The sequence below is a fragment of the Haemorhous mexicanus genome, chromosome 1 (genome assembly GCF_027477595.1).
Source record: "Haemorhous mexicanus isolate bHaeMex1 chromosome 1, bHaeMex1.pri, whole genome shotgun sequence".
Lineage (NCBI taxonomy): Eukaryota > Metazoa > Chordata > Aves > Passeriformes > Fringillidae > Haemorhous > Haemorhous mexicanus.
Window position 1 is genome coordinate 39,690,275 of NC_082341.1, and position 18,961 is coordinate 39,709,235.

General features: G+C 35.8%; 1 protein-coding gene across 1 annotated transcript in view; it reads right to left on the minus strand.

Moving 5' to 3' along the window:
* The window catches only part of NEK10 (NIMA related kinase 10), a gene marked incomplete at its 5' end in the record, with an annotated part of 89,129 nt that extends 76,392 nt beyond the window's left edge, over positions 1–12,737 (minus strand). Inside the window, 15 exon segments of the mRNA XM_059838723.1 lie at positions 1,180–1,245; positions 3,294–3,355; positions 3,845–3,862; positions 3,865–3,961; positions 3,963–3,993; positions 4,495–4,719; positions 6,014–6,111; positions 6,955–7,008; positions 8,057–8,096; positions 8,098–8,137; positions 8,488–8,566; positions 9,132–9,173; positions 9,640–9,724; positions 12,028–12,126; positions 12,628–12,737. Of these exon segments, the coding sequence (XP_059694706.1) occupies positions 1,180–1,245; positions 3,294–3,355; positions 3,845–3,862; positions 3,865–3,961; positions 3,963–3,993; positions 4,495–4,719; positions 6,014–6,111; positions 6,955–7,008; positions 8,057–8,096; positions 8,098–8,137; positions 8,488–8,566; positions 9,132–9,173; positions 9,640–9,724; positions 12,028–12,126; positions 12,628–12,737 (1,146 nt within the window).
* Between the last annotated feature and the right edge of the window lie 6,224 nt (positions 12,738–18,961).

The window sequence follows — 18,961 nt, forward strand, 5'->3', positions numbered from 1 at the left end:
AACTTTCTGTGCTGAAAGGCACAAACTTGCAAGAGAGCACTGCATTTGACCTGAGGCTGTGGAGAAGACTTACAAAATTGATTAATAGCACTGGGATTACGGGTGTGTACTTGGTTAGAAGTGTGCCATATCACAGGGTGGAAAACTTAAGGTTTGGGGGTTTAGAATATAGTAATAAATATGAAGCAAGATGGAGGTTTTAGGACAGAGGCAGGTTGTTCTTCTTCACCTTCTTCTTCCTTTTTCTTCCTGGGTTTGTGTGGTATTTTGTAATTGGGCAGAAAAGTCTGCATTGCGGGCTTTGAGGGATGAGTTATTGGGTTAAAAGGGAAAATAATCTAGGTGTCATTTCTTAATTGGATAGTTTAGTCTTAAAAGACCTTGGAAGAAGTGATAGTTAGCCATTTTGTGCCTTACTAATGAAAGTCTGCAGAACTCATGGTTGTGAGGCTGTTACAGTGGTAAGAAATAATAAACACCTGAGTCCAAACATGAAATACTGTCTCAAGTGCCTTCAATCCCGACCTTGACAGAGGTGGAAAATACAGAGAATCCACAGTCCCTGAACCCCCCAGCACTACATTCCCATATCTTAGAGAGACACTCACCACTGCACACAGCCTGAGAAAAGCTACCTGGTAATTAATTACTACTAATGACCTTTAGCCTAAGTTGACTCTAACCAGTACATGTGCAGGGGTAATGACATGCAAAACCAAGAGCCATTCCATGCTTATTTGGCCTATATTTATTCTACACTTAAGTTTTCTCTGTTTTATATGCTGCCTTTGTGTATTTTATTTAACATCCATAGAAAAATGCTCCGGAAATAAACAGATATTAGTTGAGTGTCTAGTCTAGGGCAAGTTCCAATGAAGATCAAGGCTCTATAAAGAAGATCTGATGATAGACAGCCTGAAAAAGTAGAGGAAAGATTATCCAAGAAAAATATTTACTTTCCTCTACATTATACGAGGTGCCAGAAACAAAGTAAATCAGAACAGAAATTGAGTCTCTGTTTAACTTTCAGTTTCTGGGCTATTTGTTGTTTTGGGGTAGAGGGCTCTCTTTTAAGTATGATTTTTTTTTTCTACTTTACTTCAAAATAAGCTTTAATTTATAAAAAATTCTCAGGGACTGTTGGGGCTTTCATTGTGCAATGATAATAAAGGGAGTTACCTGTAATAAACTGGATTTTTCTTTGTTTGATGAAATTAGCTTTGCTATTGTATATACTGCAATTGCCTGGAAGCAGAAAAAGGTCAGCATTAATAGTGCCCCTTTGCATGAAAACAACAAATCAAAATCAATTTTCAGATAAATCAGAAGCTAATAGTAATGGACAAGTTCTCAACATCCTATTGCATACCTAAAATATAAGCTTAAATGTATATAAGAATTAAATCATTGTTATATTTAAACTGATACCACAAAGGGAGCCTGTGAACAGATAAAGAAGACATGCTTTTATCTCTATAGGTGAAGGAAATTGCAGCAATAACTCTCCTGTCACCATGTGGCACCAGATTTTGAATTGTCACAAACAAAATTAAAAAAATAAATTGGAGAAACACCAAGAGCAATAGACTGAGAAGTCTGTCCATGTCTCCAGAATTTTGTGAAAGCCATACTGAACTCAGCTTCCATTTCCATGCAACCATGTATCCTCCACTGTTCTATCCACTTGGTAGATCTAATAGATGGGCAGTAGTTGGAGTACTGCTCCCCGTTACTTGACAAGGTCCCTGATGGACACTATTCTTCTCTTTAGCAGACTTGAAGGGACTATGTGTCAGCTCTGCAGAGGCCCTTCTGCAGTTCCTGATGTTTTCTTCTGCTGTTCAGGAAGGTAGACTTAAGCTTAGACCATGGTTAAGCTTAGGTTTGTGCTGTGCAGTGGAGCCATTGAGTCAAACACATTCTGTCTGCTACCAGAAATACTGCAGACTGTTGCCAAGACTGTGACAAGGACAGAGGACAGACAGACAGGTAGAGAGCAGCTACAGAAGAAGCAAAATTCCCAAGAGCCCTTTGACACCAATGATACAAACCTTTACAGGGTACTCAGAATAACTTCCTTGGCACATAACTGAAAAAGCTGCACACTTTTTTCCTCTGTTTTTAACCCAAGTGAGTTGCTTCACCTTGTTTACTATGCAACTCTTGAAGTTATATTAGCAAAAAGAAAGAGGTAGCATTTAAAATTACCACAGTGGTATTGGAGGGTGGAACTCCAATTGAAATGAACATGCTTGAGGCTATGTCCTGATCTGAAAGGGGGATGTTGGCTGGTGTTTAAACAAATGGAGAGGTCGGTGTCTTTTAACATAATGAGCAGAAGAAGTTACGTTTGAAACACCTTCTCCAGCTCTGCACATTTTACCATCAATTTTTAAGTGATTTACTGACACAACAGTCACCATGCACTGCTGGGGCAATGCAGAAAACCACTCTGTTAAAACCATTTAATTTAAACAAGTGATATTTTATTTTACTGAAATCAGACTCAGCCTAAAATATATCATTATATTGTTTAGATAAAAGTTGTCTAAATCAGTACAGCTTATTGACAATTTTAGTGCCCAAAAATAATAATTTTTTTTTCCTAGACTTACTTTCATTTATTTTCTCTTAACCAATAGTTTTGAAATATTCACAAACTTCTTTCCGGTTCGTATTTAAGGTTCTTGTTCTCTCAGTTCCTCCAGGAATACATCTAGTTGGGTTTTAAGCTAACTTGAAGGCTTTGATTTAACATTTAGAGTTTAACAGCTGGCTACAGCTTTTAGCTGATATTAATATCCTTAATATTTAGATCTTTGACTAGGTCTGGAATACAGCCAGGGATTTTAAGAATGGTTTATCTCTGGAGATAGAATGCCAGGAAGTTCTCTCAGAAATACCACACTCTTACAAAAAGAGAAATAGTTTGTGAAACAGCAACATGTCAATTTTTAGCTGCATAGTTTTTTGCAATAAACATCCAGAAATTCAGAATTTGCATTTCTCAGTTTATTCTATGATTACTTTTATTTACTATCCTATTTTGAATATGACAAAAGCATGGTAAGAGATGCCAAAATGAACCTTGTTTGAATAAAGCTGTTTATTCTTCCAGACACCTATGTTGATAACCTTTGTGTGTTTGTCTCTGTGTAAAATGATAAAGAAACAGAAATACTAAAGTTATAGACAGGCATATTTCCAATCTCTTAAATTATGATAACAAAGAACAACAATTAAGTGAAATTATAAATGATAATGCCTTACTTTACTGAATAAAATCTTCCTACCTGTACAACGTGGTAACCATTAGTCTCATTGAGCACCAGTTCAGTAATTGCAGCACAACAAGCTAGAATAAAAATTCAGAAGTAACATTTAAGGCCATTTTACTCTATTGAGAAATCTCCTCCAAAAGGAATTTGCTCCATAACTACAATTGAATCCTCACCTGAATAGAAGTCATTAAAAGACCACTTTGAAATCATATGATTCATAATGATATTTTATTGAAAATTTAAATAGTGAAGAAAAATATGATCAAATAATTTCATGCTAAACACAAAACTAACTAACTAATTAACTAACTAAATTTTTGTCACCGTTTGTACAGGTGAAGAAATACATATGATTCCCAAATTCCTTATGCTTTGCTTTCTTCTAACAAAAGCATACTTTTTGAAAATAAGTGCTGGTATCACACATTTGAAAATAAACAAATCCAATTTGATGCTCCTACTTCCTAAAGCAGGTGTAAGTATTTACAAATGTGTAATATTTTGAATCCTTCTGCACAAGTGTATGTAAAGACATAACAGAGTATTAGACCTTATAAACCTACCTGCTTGAAGTGAGAAATATTTTCTTGTATCTCATCAGGACTCAGCTCATCTGACAAATGAAAATACTGTATTCTCCCTGCTGCATTTGCCCTAGATAAACTTCTAACTGAAGAGTTTGATACAAGGGTCAGATGCAAGATTTCTTTCCCTGAAAGAAAAAGAAAAAAGAAAAAAAAAAAATCAAGTTGCACTGCTAAAAATGGCTTAATATGCCATTGTTAACCATTCCCAAAGTTCTGAGAATTTGTATGTTTTCACTAAATTAGCTTATACACTTTGAAAACGCAAACAAGCCTTTAAACAGAAAATTCCTTTACCATGTTCATCAATCATATTCACAATTCTAGCTCACTAAATAGGTGTCTGATTAATAGGAAAACTAGACAGAAATGCCATATTTATGACTTATTCATTATTTAGTTTATACATTAAAAATATGAAAAACACCTTAGGATAACAATGAAATACAAAAGGCTGGAAAAAATATTGCTTATTCATTATGTTCTAAATAGTCTTTTAAATTTTGCTGACATCACATACAGCTGAACAAGCCAAAGATGCTCTTTGACAAATTTGGCTTGGTCAAATATATCTTAAAAGAACAAACAATCTTGTGCAATTGCCAGAATGTTGAGGACTGAAAACCTACTCCTGTAACATATGAAGGAGCTGCTTGATTCTACCCCAGATCCAAATTTCCACATTAGCCTCAGGACCTTCACAAACCTGTACCAGAATCCAAACTATTCTCCATAGAAGTTTGATGTGATCAGAATGGAGCAAACTGAGTAAGACTGGAACTTCTTCATACATTTTTATTTGCTCTTTGACTCATGACTCTGCACAAAGGAGTCACAGCAACTCTGCTGTGAACCTAAAAAAAAAATCAGCAAGAAATTTTAACAATAAGTCCATTATCACTTTGTATTGTCAGTTAGAAAAGGAGAAAAAAAACATAGGAAGTTTAAAAAAAGAACAGAGATCTCCTATTAAAAAAAAAAAAAAAGTTAAAGAAAACAACTTAAAGTCACTGCAACCTGGTTAAAGTCAACCAGGCATACCCAGGCAGGATGGGAGGTGGCCAGGTGGGCTGCAGTCAACCGTGCTGCCATCTTCTGATTAATGGCATTAGCAGTATAAGTAGCACTGCATGAACTTGTAAAGTCCATCTATGGAACTCAAATAGCCTAGTTCCACAGATAACACAAAAATGCATCATTCTTCTCTAGTAGAGTTTGAATATTATATTTAGAAAGTGATTGGATATATACCCTAAAAGGTTTATATAAGATTTTCATTAACTGCAATGAAGGTGGACTTCCCATAGAAAATATGGTTAAGGATATCCATTTCCACTTTAAGCAAAAAAGCTCCATGTGTGTTTAATTAAACACATATCTGAATTTAAAATTATCCTTAACTGGCGTTGAACTTCATAATCTTACTGTCTACATTCAAATTCTAACTCTTACATCTAACTTTTGATTTACATATAACCCAGAATTTTCAAACACAGAAACTTAATAAAACTTTTTCATACATTAATTTTGTCTATTCTTAGTTACTTATATGTGTGAAATAGTTAAGCATGAAACTTTTAAAACCTCATCAGAATTTTAAAGGTGATAAGTGATGCATTATTAAATTTGAAAGTCTTTCTGTTTTTCACTGAAATTCAGTAATGCTTTGCTAGCAGTGTTAGCTGAGATGATTAAACAATTGAAGAAACATTGATGATTTTCTGATGAAGAGGATGTGGGATCTGACTCAGCCTCTGGCATAAACTACAGCAGCTCTAGGTCTTGTAATTTTACTAGTTTATACTGGGCATCCCAGGAACTGACAGGGCTCAGCATGGTTTTCCATCTAACCACTCAGGTCTGCCAGGAGCAACAGAGATGCACCAAGAAAAGTAATTGTCATTACTTTATGATAACATTGTAACTCATTTGCACTGGAGGCCATCAGTGGAGAGAGGAGATGGATTACAGTGAGACTGCTGGAAAAGATTTTGCTGTATCAGTACGTGACTGAAAATACACAGGTATCAGAATTTGACCTTGGGTATATTCAAATGGCACATTTTCTAATTCCTCTAAATACATGCATCTCTAAATAAAAAAGTAAAAATTTACTTTAACACAATTGATTCACACACAAAGTTTCACCTGTTAGAGAGAAAATCGTGTTCATGTAATATCACCAGCAAGTTCTCAACAATCTCATTTATCTCCTCCCTATATTCTGGACTACAAATTGATTATTCCTGGCATTTTTATCAGATGAAATTATATGAACAACATACACTGCTCTTTATCTTTCCCAGTACAAAAAAAAAAAAAAAAAAAAAAAAAAAAAAAAAGTGAATGTGTAAAAATAAAGACACAACTATATTTTATGTCTTACTGGTAATTAAGGAAATGGAATTCATTTTTAAAAACAGCCACAATTTCTATGAACATTTGTAATATACCCCAAACTCTTTTTTGCCCAGTCCAAATGTAACACAAACTCCTACATTCTATTCAGTGAAGAAAGTTAAATGGAAGTTGAAAATGTATGTATAACATCATTTAAATTAACACAGATATTAAAAACAAATTAAACTGAATCAGAGTTTTGGGAAGTCGGAGACAGCAGATCAAGAACAGCAGTTTTTCTTCTATAATACCATTATAGATGAAAGTTGCTCCGTCCTCCTTTTTGCTCTTTTTTCCCCTTTTAATCTTTATTGAACTGCTAATGAATGAGAAGAGGGCACATATACATGGATTTGGCTGTATGAGTTTATCATTTACTACACTGAACAATATTCTACCTGATTATTGTGAGGCAGTTATATTAAGCTGAGGACAGAAGATTTTTATGTGTAGGAATTCCAGAATCCTGCATGAGGATTGCAAAGACAGATTCTGTGATTCCAGTCTTGCAGAGCCATCCACATAAACAAGAAGCCTGCAGCAAGGACCAAAGTTTCTATTTAGTTTATATTGCTTCAATATAAAATTAAGAACATTTAAGTTTTCCTCATAAAGAGCAGTTTTACTGTTCTGTCAAGAGAAAACATTAAAAAGCTTTTGTTAATTATGGCACATTAAGTTGAACCTACCATTCTACCAAAAAACACATGACTATCTCTGGCAGATAATAAATTTATTAAGGTCTGGGGAAAAAATGAAAAAAAAGGTAAGTAAATGTCTGATTCTCTGTGATTCTGTGTAAATATAAAGTATATTACTTTATTTTACAACTCAGAAACATATAGAATCATTTAATGAAAAGTAAAAATTAAGATATCAAATCTTTACACAACATGTTAAAAGTTTTAGGTACCTTTAAAGTACACTTAAACACCTAAAATCTTAGAATATACCCAGTAGGACAAGCAAAGATGTTTCTTCTCAAACTACAATTAGTATGTCTTTGACTGCTAAAATGTCTCTATTACACCATTTTAAAAATTTGGTTTTGTGTAACACTTCAGAACATTAACTCAGGCCTCCTGAAGTAAAAAGTTAATATTCAGCTTATATTTAAACAGCACAGTAATTTAAGGCCCTGTCTGTATTTCTGTTCATGATTAATATCTAAATAAACTCTGTATTTGTCTAGATTCTCTAAAAATAGGTTGTCTGCTACTATTTGATCACAATTGCCATTGTTTTTCTGCAGCATGATAGAATCATGAAACCCTAATTATACTGATTTTGATCTCAACTTTATCTCAGTTTAGCCACAAACCAGCAATAATCAAGTACAGATTCTTAGACTGATGGTAATACATAGCAAGGGATGTCTGGGTTGACACAGAATACTTAGACAAAGTGAAAAACCACAGCAGAAATTTGTGTAAGAAAACTTTAAAATATATTTACATTTTAAAAATATAAAAAACTATTTGAATCACAGTAAAGTGTAGCTCAGGACAGTGTATACAGGAGCACCACTTTTTATATGAATAAAAAAAAAGAATGTATAAGAATAAATGCTTAGTCCAAATGTTTACAACCTGTTTTTCTCAAACAGCCAATAATAATCAGACCAATTAACTTACAGAGAAGAACTTCTTTTTATGATACTATTAATACATCTGTAAAACAGAGAGATTATCTTACTTTACAAGACTGACAAGGTAAGGAATTTAGTCCCACCTAGGTCAAATCTGAAAAGCATGTGTTATTCTATTAAGTAGCTAATTAAATAAAATTAACAATTTTATAAAGCATTTCATGTGCTCCACTTGCTATAACTCACTCTTTGATTTCTAACATCAGCAAGCTTTTGGAAAATATCTGTGGAACAAAGGAAGACACACATCTTGACTCTTTCTCACTAATATTTTTATTTCACCAGTCAGATAACAGAGAAAAATACTGCATAAGTGCTTTGAATCATAACTAGCTCAATTTCTCTTTTATTTCAATGCATAAAAAGATACTAATTTCTTAAATAAATATTACTTATGTAGAAAAACAAGCTGCTCCTTTCTACAGGAATTTTAGCTTTTACTCATGTGATGAGGCCTACAGTGAATATACTACTGTCTCACTTAATCACCACCTGAAGTATTTTAAACATTTTAAGCCTAACACAAGAAGTTGTGAGTAGCCTTATGATTTCTGTTATCAGCTACTGCACTTACATGTCATGTTGACCAACTTGCCTACATTATGCTGCTCTTCTCTGCAAATAAGATAACGATTTGCTACTGTTTCCATATACTACAAGTAGGGGAGGAAAAACAAAGGATAGCATTAAGACAAAAAAAGTTTGCAGACTTCATAAACCTAGACTGTTCTGCACAGGTAGGGCCTGTAGGTGGTGCATCTGTTTCATGAAAAAATTTTCTGTAATGCAAGAGTAGCATAGCCCTAAGGTTTAAACCTGTTTTAACATTAAAAAAAAAAAAAATTATCAGTACGCTTTTCCCTTTGAAAAGTCATTTGCTACAGTGCAGGGTGACTTTGCTCATCTCCCTTCAAAAGTCTATAGTTTCTTCTGACTGAACCAATTGTGCTGACTTTTCTACTTCTTATCCCACTTCAGGAGGCATTTCTTAAGTCTCTTAACTAGAAGTCCTAGATGAATGCAGCTAGATTATAGGACAGTTGTTTTGAAAACTAGTGAAAAAACCCACATCAACTCCTCATTTGAAAACACAGGAACAGACTCACTTCTTTCCACAAACCAAGAATATCTGTACGCTGCTTTTTACAGTATATATAATTTTAATCATAATAAACTGACAGGCAACATAATGGACAAAGGCACTATGAGGAATTCTACCTGACCTAGATTTTCAATTCCACCCAGGCTGTGGAGCACTTCCTACAGGAAAATTTAAAGAAAAAAAAAATGGTTCAGAATTACTTATAATAAGTAGATAAATAAAAACACGGAGGTGAAATGTTAAAGGTTCTTAAACTGGAGCTTTCAGTTTCCTTCACTAGCTAAATTATGGGAATTTTACATATCTTTATGATAAAGTCTAGGGCTCAGAGCAATGACGGAGCCATCTGTTGTGGAGATTTACAGTTTCTTTGTTAGGGTCAGCAACAACAAACAGGACACAAGGAACAACAGAAATCGAGCAAGTTATGCAGTAATGGTGTAAAATCACTCTTGAAATCTGCTTATTTGCAATTCCCATCCTCACATATAGAAATATAGATATATACATGTACATGTGCATTCATAAGAACAAATGTTTTTACACACAAGCACCTACACAACTGTACACATGACACTTATAAGCATCTTCTTATCCAAGCAAGAAACATTTTGACATATTGACTTGGTAGCATGGATCCCTTATTAATAATCTCAGGCAGATTAATACTCTAAGAAAATGGATGCACGGAGCTTGAATAACCCATTGCCTGTAAATTAAATTTTCAAAACATAAACCAAATGCAATTTAAAAAGTGCTTAAATAGTTAAATAAAACAGCTTGATTCAGGATCAATTGACTAGATGATTAGTGAGCTACAATAACAGTTCAACATACTACACCATAGAACTTTTAATACCATTTATTGAAACACAGCATCAGCTATAAATAAATTTATTACATTATATGAGCATTACCAGCCATCACTTATTATCATTGGACTGATGAGGGAAAGTACATACTCATCTCTAAGAACAAATTAACTGTGCTTTGAAGTAAACTTTTAGTGGTTGAATTGAGGCCCAAAAGAGCAAAGTAAATGAGATACCACAGAGCAAACTTCAGTGTACAAAATACACTTATGCAAAAATATGGGTGCTACAGAAGTAAAAATAGCTATATTTAAAATGTACTTTGGAATTATCATAATCTATCCTGGTTTTAAAAAACTCTAATTCTATTATGCTGGAAATAAATTGTTATTTAGTTCAAACGTTCTTGAAATAGGATTGTATTTCCATATAGAACTTCCTCCTTTATATTTCTCCATATGATTCACCAGCATAAGACATGGCAGAAAATACAAATCAGATTTGCATAAAGTGTCCAGAGGCAGTAATCCCACACAAAATACCAGTAATGGAATCACTATTTCCATTGCCTGTTGAAAGCATTTATCCCCAATTCCCTATTTAAAATAAACCTAAAATTAGACATCTTTGTCATGTGTTTTTTGTTGCTGTTTTAACTGAGAGGACAAAATTTGTTTGGATAAGTTTCTTGGAAACAGAAAAAGTGTATGGGTCATGGCAGTTCTCTTCCCATTTCATCATTTGCAGTTGGGAATGATGCCAAGTGCTAAAAATACTTCCATAAAAATAAATGTTTTACAAATAGATACTAACAAACTCTCAGCCCTTTTATGCCAATATTCTGCCCTAAGTAATACCATTTTTCATTATGATTCCATAATTGGCCACTTCAGAACAGCACAAAACTTTCATGGAAAGAAAACAGCAACCATATACCTGTGTGCAAAATTTGTAGGTCAGATTCTAAAGTGGCCTGAAGATATTACCATGGTGGACAGCCACTCCCTGAGCCTGATTAACATTTGAGAGCCCCTTCTGCTACAGTTACATTTACAATACACATTACTAGACACACTAAGGTATATCCAGCTTATCTACATATCTACTAATTTATGCTTGTTTCATCAACCTTGCCTGGGTGCTTTCATTCTTAATAAAAGAGACTTGTTTTGCCATATCACTATCACAAAGAACCACCAAAGAGAACCAAAATATAAGCCAAGTATGTCACAATGTATAAACAGAAGTTGGGAAATCACAGTGTAAGCTATTCTTGGATTTCTGGCAAATGAAGCTGAGCCACTAACCTCCCACTGGTGAGTACTGAGTTCACATGTGAAAAAGAGGAACCACATTTAAAAATTGCTTAAATAATCTGTTTTAAACTCACTGTCATTCAGATAATCAAAGAGGACACCCCTAGTTCCCCAGTTGGTTCTGAACGAAGGTCTAAGCAACTATGTGGTGTTTTTGGTTCCTCTAGTAGTTACATATTAATCCCTTTAAATGCTCTAGGATTCCATCTTTAAACTTCTGTAGCACTTAAGGGGTTCTTTAGAAAATGTACTTGAAAATGTACTTCCTTTAAAAAGGAAAATACAATACAATAGTAAAAAATTATTTACAATAGTAAAAAAATCCTGAAAAATACAACTTTTTTCCCTGAAAATATCTTTCTCTGCCCCCTCTATTTTTGTAACGTCCTGTACTTTTTCCTCACATAAATGAGAGCAGCATAAGAAAAGGGATTATCCTTTCCAATCCTGTCGTACACAGAAATACAAAAAACCACAAACAAGTGGCATCAACTTATCTGAATCTTATGGAAACCACTGGTCTTTTACTATAAAGGCAGCAGTCCATAAAATACAAACAGAATCAGTACAATAAAGTAGAAAAGCAAATCATAGATTACAGACACCATATACAGATGAATGATCAAGAAAACACAGCAGTTAGCATTTTGGTCATAAAAGTTTTGTCATATACTCAGTCCTGTGTTCTTCTGTCCCACCAACCTGGGCATTGCTCCTCAAGCCAATACACAAATGGTTAATTAAAACAACCACAAGTGCTGCTGGTAATTCCCACAGAAAGGTGTGTTGTAGCAATATGGGATATTATCCAAGCATCTTGCTTCTTCATGGAAGGCAAGAACGTAGCCTGCCTTCTTGGTTATGAACGTGTTTTATATACTGACCTGCAGGTAAGTCTGTATTTAACTAAAGTTGTAAAGATATCATGAAACAGCTGACGCTTGGGATGCTTGCTAAAATTTCTCTCATTCTTGTAGGTCACAATAAAAAGGAAGAAAAAAAGAAAAATGGTGAATTGTAAATTAACTTGCCACGAGACAGTTTTGCTCTGCTACAACCTAAAATTAGCAACAAAAACTACGAAATGTCATGCCAGCAGTTATCACAGAATAACACAATTTCAGATTACCAGACATTAACAGTCTGTCTCATGCATAATTTGGGATTATCAGAATGGCATAACTTTTCCACATAAAGAAATGATCACTATTTAAAATGAGTTTATTAACTCTCACCAGTATGCTCTGCTGAGTGGGAAAGGTTGAAACGTACAAAGGCAGGAACATAAACAGTTAGGTTTAAAAAAATTAGAAGTACATAATTCTCATCTTAAATACTGGATTAACATGAAAAGTACAAGTAACAGACATATGTAAAAATACAAACGCCTTTAACACCTCAACAAGGTGATACGCTTAGATTCATAAAGATATCTCTCATTCAGGTATATGAGAGTGTCATCACCAGCCTTAAATTATTTTTACCTAAATTATTCAAGCTCAACAGATTCTGTTGATTCTTGCCATTGACCACTGGACTTCTGTTCATTGCTTTTGACATTTTGCCAAGTTCCTGTCACACTGGTTTGACCATTTCAATATATATAGCCGGAAGCTAAAGAGGGAAGGGATAGTAGTCATGAGGCAAACACTGCATTTTAAGTTTTCTGAGAATATTATCACGCCAAAGTACCTTTTCTCAAGTTCTGACTTGAACTTTGGACTTAAAACTTGCCATTATAGAATGCACACACCTCCTCTGGAAAACAAAACTGACATGGTAGAAAACTGATGCAAAGCAAGACTGAAAAACCAGTACTGAGAGGTAAGTAAAAGGTGAAGAATGGTGTCTTTTCAAATTTATGATAGCAAAGCTGGACAAAATCTGCAACGCTTGCTCATTATCTGTGTTTCTTACCTGTCCCAATTCCACAACTGCACAGCCTTCACATTCTTTTTAGGTTGTACAACTCACATGTTTCAGCTTTCTGCTCAGAAGCAATTCCAGGCCTCTAACCAGGTAGAAAGTGCAAAACTCCTACCTCACATGGATGAATCCTTTAGTCATTTTGTCATATCTTTTTACAGAAATGAAAGGGAGAAAATGTGATTCCAAAGACTCACACCCATAATCATGTGTTGGTTTTCTTTGCTTCAAATGGCAAATACAAGCTTCACTAAGTGAGTTGAGGTAAAGGAGATTTGACTTTCTCCTGTAAGTTGGTATTTAAGCCCTGGATATTTTTAGCTGAAGTGTTATTCTTCAAAGACAAAATGTTTATGGTTAAAATGCTGATCTTATTTTATATTCTGTGCCACTCTCCCCCATGCTGTTACTCACACATCATTAAGCCTACCTTTGTGTGACATTGTGAAAGGGCACAGAGGAAAACAAATCTGCTATGCTACTTTAATATATGCAACAATAGCTGGATAAAATCTGCTCAAGATACAAAATAAAGCAATTTTTTTCCTGTTAAAATTAACAAAATGTGGTATAGTAGGATGGGAAGTGGATCAGTTTCATTATTTACCCATTCTAAATGTGATTTGTGCCACACAGAAGGTCTAATGTTGCAAAGAAAAAACAGACAAGAAGAAAGACATCCTCTACTCATGATTTTGCTAACATGTTTTAGTCACTATAGTACATCATGTTCTAAGCATATGCCAGAAACCATAATCCCCATTAATTATAATTCTAAAGCACATTTAATAACAGTTATTGAAAAATACCAACAAGGTTGGTTCCTTGACTGAACACTTAAGAGAGACTGAAGCCTTTTTAGATCAGAAAAGGAAAAAACCACACCAGTGTGTGTTAATAGTTACATAAAAGTATTTCCATAAGTGTAAAGAAGGTCAACAAGCAGCAATGCTACTGACAGAAAATAAAGTTTTCTAGCGTTGCCTGGTGTCCACTTTTGCGTACAGAAGAATTTACAGCTTCTCCAGAATGCCTTAAGTCAACAAAGGTGTAAATAAACTTTGTGACCAGAGTAACAGTTGTCATGTTTATACTGCACTTCAAATTGAAGCATCCTGCTTTGGCAGCCAGTGTAGATTCCACACGAGTCCTGCTGAAGTTCAAAGTAAAACATCAGATACTACACCTCAGAGATCCCAGGCGGCTTTTGTTTTTATTGCTTTTTCTGTGCTCTTCAACTTTTTGTCCTGATCAGGCACTGTGTATCATCATTATCATGATGGAGTTAAAAACTCTTTTCCTTAAAAGCAAAGTAGATACAAAGAATTATATCACTGCAGAAAAGGAACGCATGTTTACTTACAGAATCAACCGATACTGCTTTTAGAAAAAAAAAAAAAAAACCTTTGCCATTTTCTCAGCATAAAGCCTTGGGCATTATATCAGGATATCCTTTGAAATTCCAGATATTAATAAGAAAGCTTTTAACCTAACATACAGAAACCTTGATTTTCTAACACATGCATAGTCAATACAGTCTTACTCTTTCATGTATTTTTTTATTATGACTTTTCCTTTTATTTCATCTTCTTGCCATTATTTCTCTCTGTGAATTGACTGCTTCTGTTACAGCAATGCTTACAGGCTAACATCGAGGTTGTCAACAACAAGCTGTTGTCCAGACAACAGAGATTTAATAGTTATATTTTCCAAATAAACAAGTCAAATGAAGGGTAGAAAAAGGAGGTATCTGACAAAAAAATGAGATGCATACAGTGAGTTGAGAGACGTGATTCTCTCCCTCTACTTGACTCTCCTGAGACCCCACCTGGACTACGACATGCAATTCTGGGGCTCCCATCAGAACAACAGGGACCTGCTGGAGTGAGTCCAGAGGGCTACAAAGAGGAACAGAGGGCTGGAGCACCTCCCCTGTGCTGAGAGGAGCTGAGGGGGTGGGTTGCTCGGCCTGGAGAAAAGAAAGCTCCAAGGGAGATATCCAGCAGCAGCCCACTACCTAAAGGGGTCTACAAAAGAGTTGGAGAGGGACTTTTTACATGGGTATGTGGTGTTAGGACAAGAGGATGATGACTTTATGCTAAAAGAAGTCAGGTTTAGATTAGATATCAGGATGAAATTCTTTACTGTGAGGGCGATGAGGTACTGGAACAGGTTGCCCAGAGAAGTTGTGGACATTCCTGAAAGTGTCCAAAGTCAGGCTAGATGGGGCTGTGATCAATCTGGTATATAGTGACAGGTGCCTCTGCCATGGCAGAGACATGGAACTTGATGATCTTAAGTCCTCTTCCAACCCAAACCATTCTATGAATCTGTGACCACACAGTCTGTCAAAGAATAACAGAAATTTTCAGCAGTTTAGAATCCAGGTCTTCTGAATGTCTTATACCAAACCTACCTGCTTTCCTTACAGTGGGACACAGAGCTTCTTTCCACAGATGAGCAGATCTGTATGGCATGGCCTCATCAGGGCCATTACCACACATTAAATCCCTGCATAAAAACATTCAATCTGTAGGTGTGACTTCCCACAAAAGCCCTGATCTAGTCACTTTCACAGTACACAACACCTGTTCACTGAACATCTTCTAAAGCCCTAGAAAAATACAGAAAGACATGGAAAGAGGATATTCAAGAGGAATCTCTCTCTGCAACAAAAGCAACTATATTGATACAGATCCTTCTCTGAGTGAAAAAAAAGGTCAGGCACAGGCTGGGGCTGTATAGTTACCCTGGAGAATTACATACAGCTGAAGCATAATGGAAGAGCACTTAAATTTAAAAACCAAGGATATAATCCCACTGTCTGATCCTTTCTACCTATTTTACTGTTCACTCAACATGGACTGTTTGGATGTTCCCTTTGGTGTGTCCTTAACAGGATTTTCTGTATCAAACCTCAGGGCCTCCTTTTCTTGCTGTGCAGTGTAGAATTCCTCTGCTACTGATTTTTATTTCTCCTCCTCATAAAGTCAAAGAAGAAGAAAACTGGTCATGAAACAAAAGCACTGTTAACTACCCGAAGCTGCTCCTTCCCAAATGAACATTACAGTCATTTTTCCAGTTATACAATCTCACATCACAGAACTACCCAAAATGCAACTGTTGACAGTATGAATTCGTGCACTGTATTAAATCCCTCTCGGAAGTGGCCTGTAAGCCCAGTTCATCCATGTCTAGTCTTTTAAACAAGCCTTTATCCTACCACAGGGAATCATTGATCTGGATCCACAAGAAACTTCTCTCCTCTCTTCCCTGCATCTGCTCAAGAAGGTTATTAAAAAACATCCCAGAACACTTCTGTGGCACCAGTTATTACCAGGGAATGAATATAAACAGGATTTGTTCCACCACTCAGCAGACAAAACTACTGAGTTCAGACTAAACCAAATGCAGTTTGCTCAAAGCATTTATTTCCTTTGCTTCAAGAGCATTAAAAGTTAAGAGAAGCCATGTACAGCGCTAAGCACATTAAGACTCCTCAGGAGTAAGACTTTCCATGTATTATTTCAGTAACATTCTTATATCATCTCCCCAGTACCCTGTCCATTTGGAATATTACTGAGGCATGACACAATGCAATAAGCACCTCACATTTGCATAGTAGGAAATACTGTGAAACTCACAAATTGTCTACTTGACCATGAGTATATGTGTGCACAAAGAACAGATTTCAACCAATTAAAGAACAACCAAACCACACACAAATAGCTTGTTCATAAACAGAGTTAAACCTTAAAATTTTTAGCATCCTTTGAAATCCTTGGGTTAACTCTCCAAACCACAAATAGCAGGATTCCCAGTATGGCTATGATTTAATCCAGAACTGTTAGGTCTTTGTGATTATTCAAAACATTTTACAACTGTCAACCAACCTTACTTTAGGGCTGCCATTCCAGTTCTAATGCTACCTTGGGAAAGATGAAACAGAACAACAGATGACAAATATTTTAAAGGTTTGTTGCCATTACAGATCTAAAAGTCCCTGTGCAAAAATTGAACCTGATAAACAGCAAGCCACATTCCCTTCATTGCTGCTGAGAATGAAGAGACACTGGTCACTCAAGGATACAGCACTCACCCAGCTCTGAGGACTCACCCTGAGGTTACCCCTCTGTTTCCTAGAGGACAACAAGTCAGCACAGGTCAGGAAGCCCTTCAGGAAAGAGGCCAGCTCTGGCCACAAACTGACCCTGCACTGACCTCTTTAGTCTGTCAGCCCAGCATTATCTCTGATGCACAGCTCACTGGATTGGGAAACCTGATTCAGGTTATAAATAATCTCTCCTACTTTAGCCCTGATTGCCTTGTCTCCAAAGCACTTCTACTGTACAAGAACAGGGACAACATGCAGAAAGGAGGATTTATCCATGTTGCTTAGAATGTTATGCCCTTCACCTTACTACAGAAATTAGACTAATTAACTAACAGCCAGCTGCCAGTGAAAATGGCTTTCCCCATTCCTTCCTTCCGCCAGCAATTCTCTACTTCTTCAGCTGATCTGACCCAAACCTGAGCCAGTTTAGAGAGCTAAACACACAGGAAACAACACACTTCCATTTATATTGTTACTTTCCTACCTAACTTAGCCTGCTAATTTCCTAGCTAATGTAGCTCGCTGGCACAGTGGACAGATGAGTGCCCCTGCTAAAAGGGCAGAAATGCACAGGTGTAAATCGAGGGAGAAGAGCAGAAAGCCCCTTCCATCAGTAGCCAGTCATTAAACCAGGTAGGTATATTAGCACCATGAGCGAGGGGCAGACGAACAGAAACAACTCCATTTTCCTTCTATCAGCCAGAAACCTGAGAGAAGACAGACATCATTAATATTTCCTTACCTATTCTCACAGTTATTTAACTTTCTTGAAGTCACCAAGTAAGTTCCCACCCTGTGTTTCTTCTTTACTCGTGCCAGCAGAAATTTCCATGGATTCCATGGAGGCAGGCTATTCACTGTCCTCATAACTATGACACCAGCCATGAGGAATGTGTAAGAAACACACCAAACAACACTCACTAGTTGTGCCTAATAAAACTGAAATCACACAACTCTTTTAAAGAACAGAGACACATTTAAATAAAAATGCCTTCACAGCACAGTCTCATTTAATTCCATTTAAGACAATGAAATCAGAGTAATAGGAATTCATTAATTTTAACTGGGGATAATGACATTTAATTAGTTATGCTGATTCAATTACATAGGAAGAGGGATGCATTCTGACAGCACTGGAATGCAGGACAGGACAAGAAATGTTCCAAGAACCCTGTCAGAAATGAAAGAATCCACATGATGAGAAACAGGAGACAAAGGAATTATCCCAGACTTGATCTGTGGCCCAGTCTAGTATCTGTCCCAGATGACATAAGCACATAAGCTTCAGAAGGTAAAAACAAGCCCCAAAACAAACAAAACCACAAAGAAGTGTTGGAGGATGAATCTACCTCCACTGACTACAGTGTAATGGTCTCTTCAACAAGAAGATGTCTCACATTCCTTATATGCTTTATTAGCAATAACTAGTGGATATGGTCAGTTTGTAAGCCAACTAGTTTCTAGATTTTCCCTTAACTCCTTTCTTAATCACTGCAGTGGCTGAATTCCACTGTCTAATCATACACAGGATAACAGGCTTAAGGTGGATAAAGAAGCAGTAGATATGGTGGCTTTAATAAGACTTTTGATGCTGTTGCTGGATAGCAATGTATCTAATACCCTATCTAATACCATAAACTGGATCAGATGAAGGTCAGGTGAAAATTCACAACCTAAAAGAACAATTAGAAATATATTATTGTCAAAACAGAAACAGATTTCAAACATGGTCAAAATGATGGCAAAGGAAGCATCAAAGGTGATGAAAAATTCCCAAA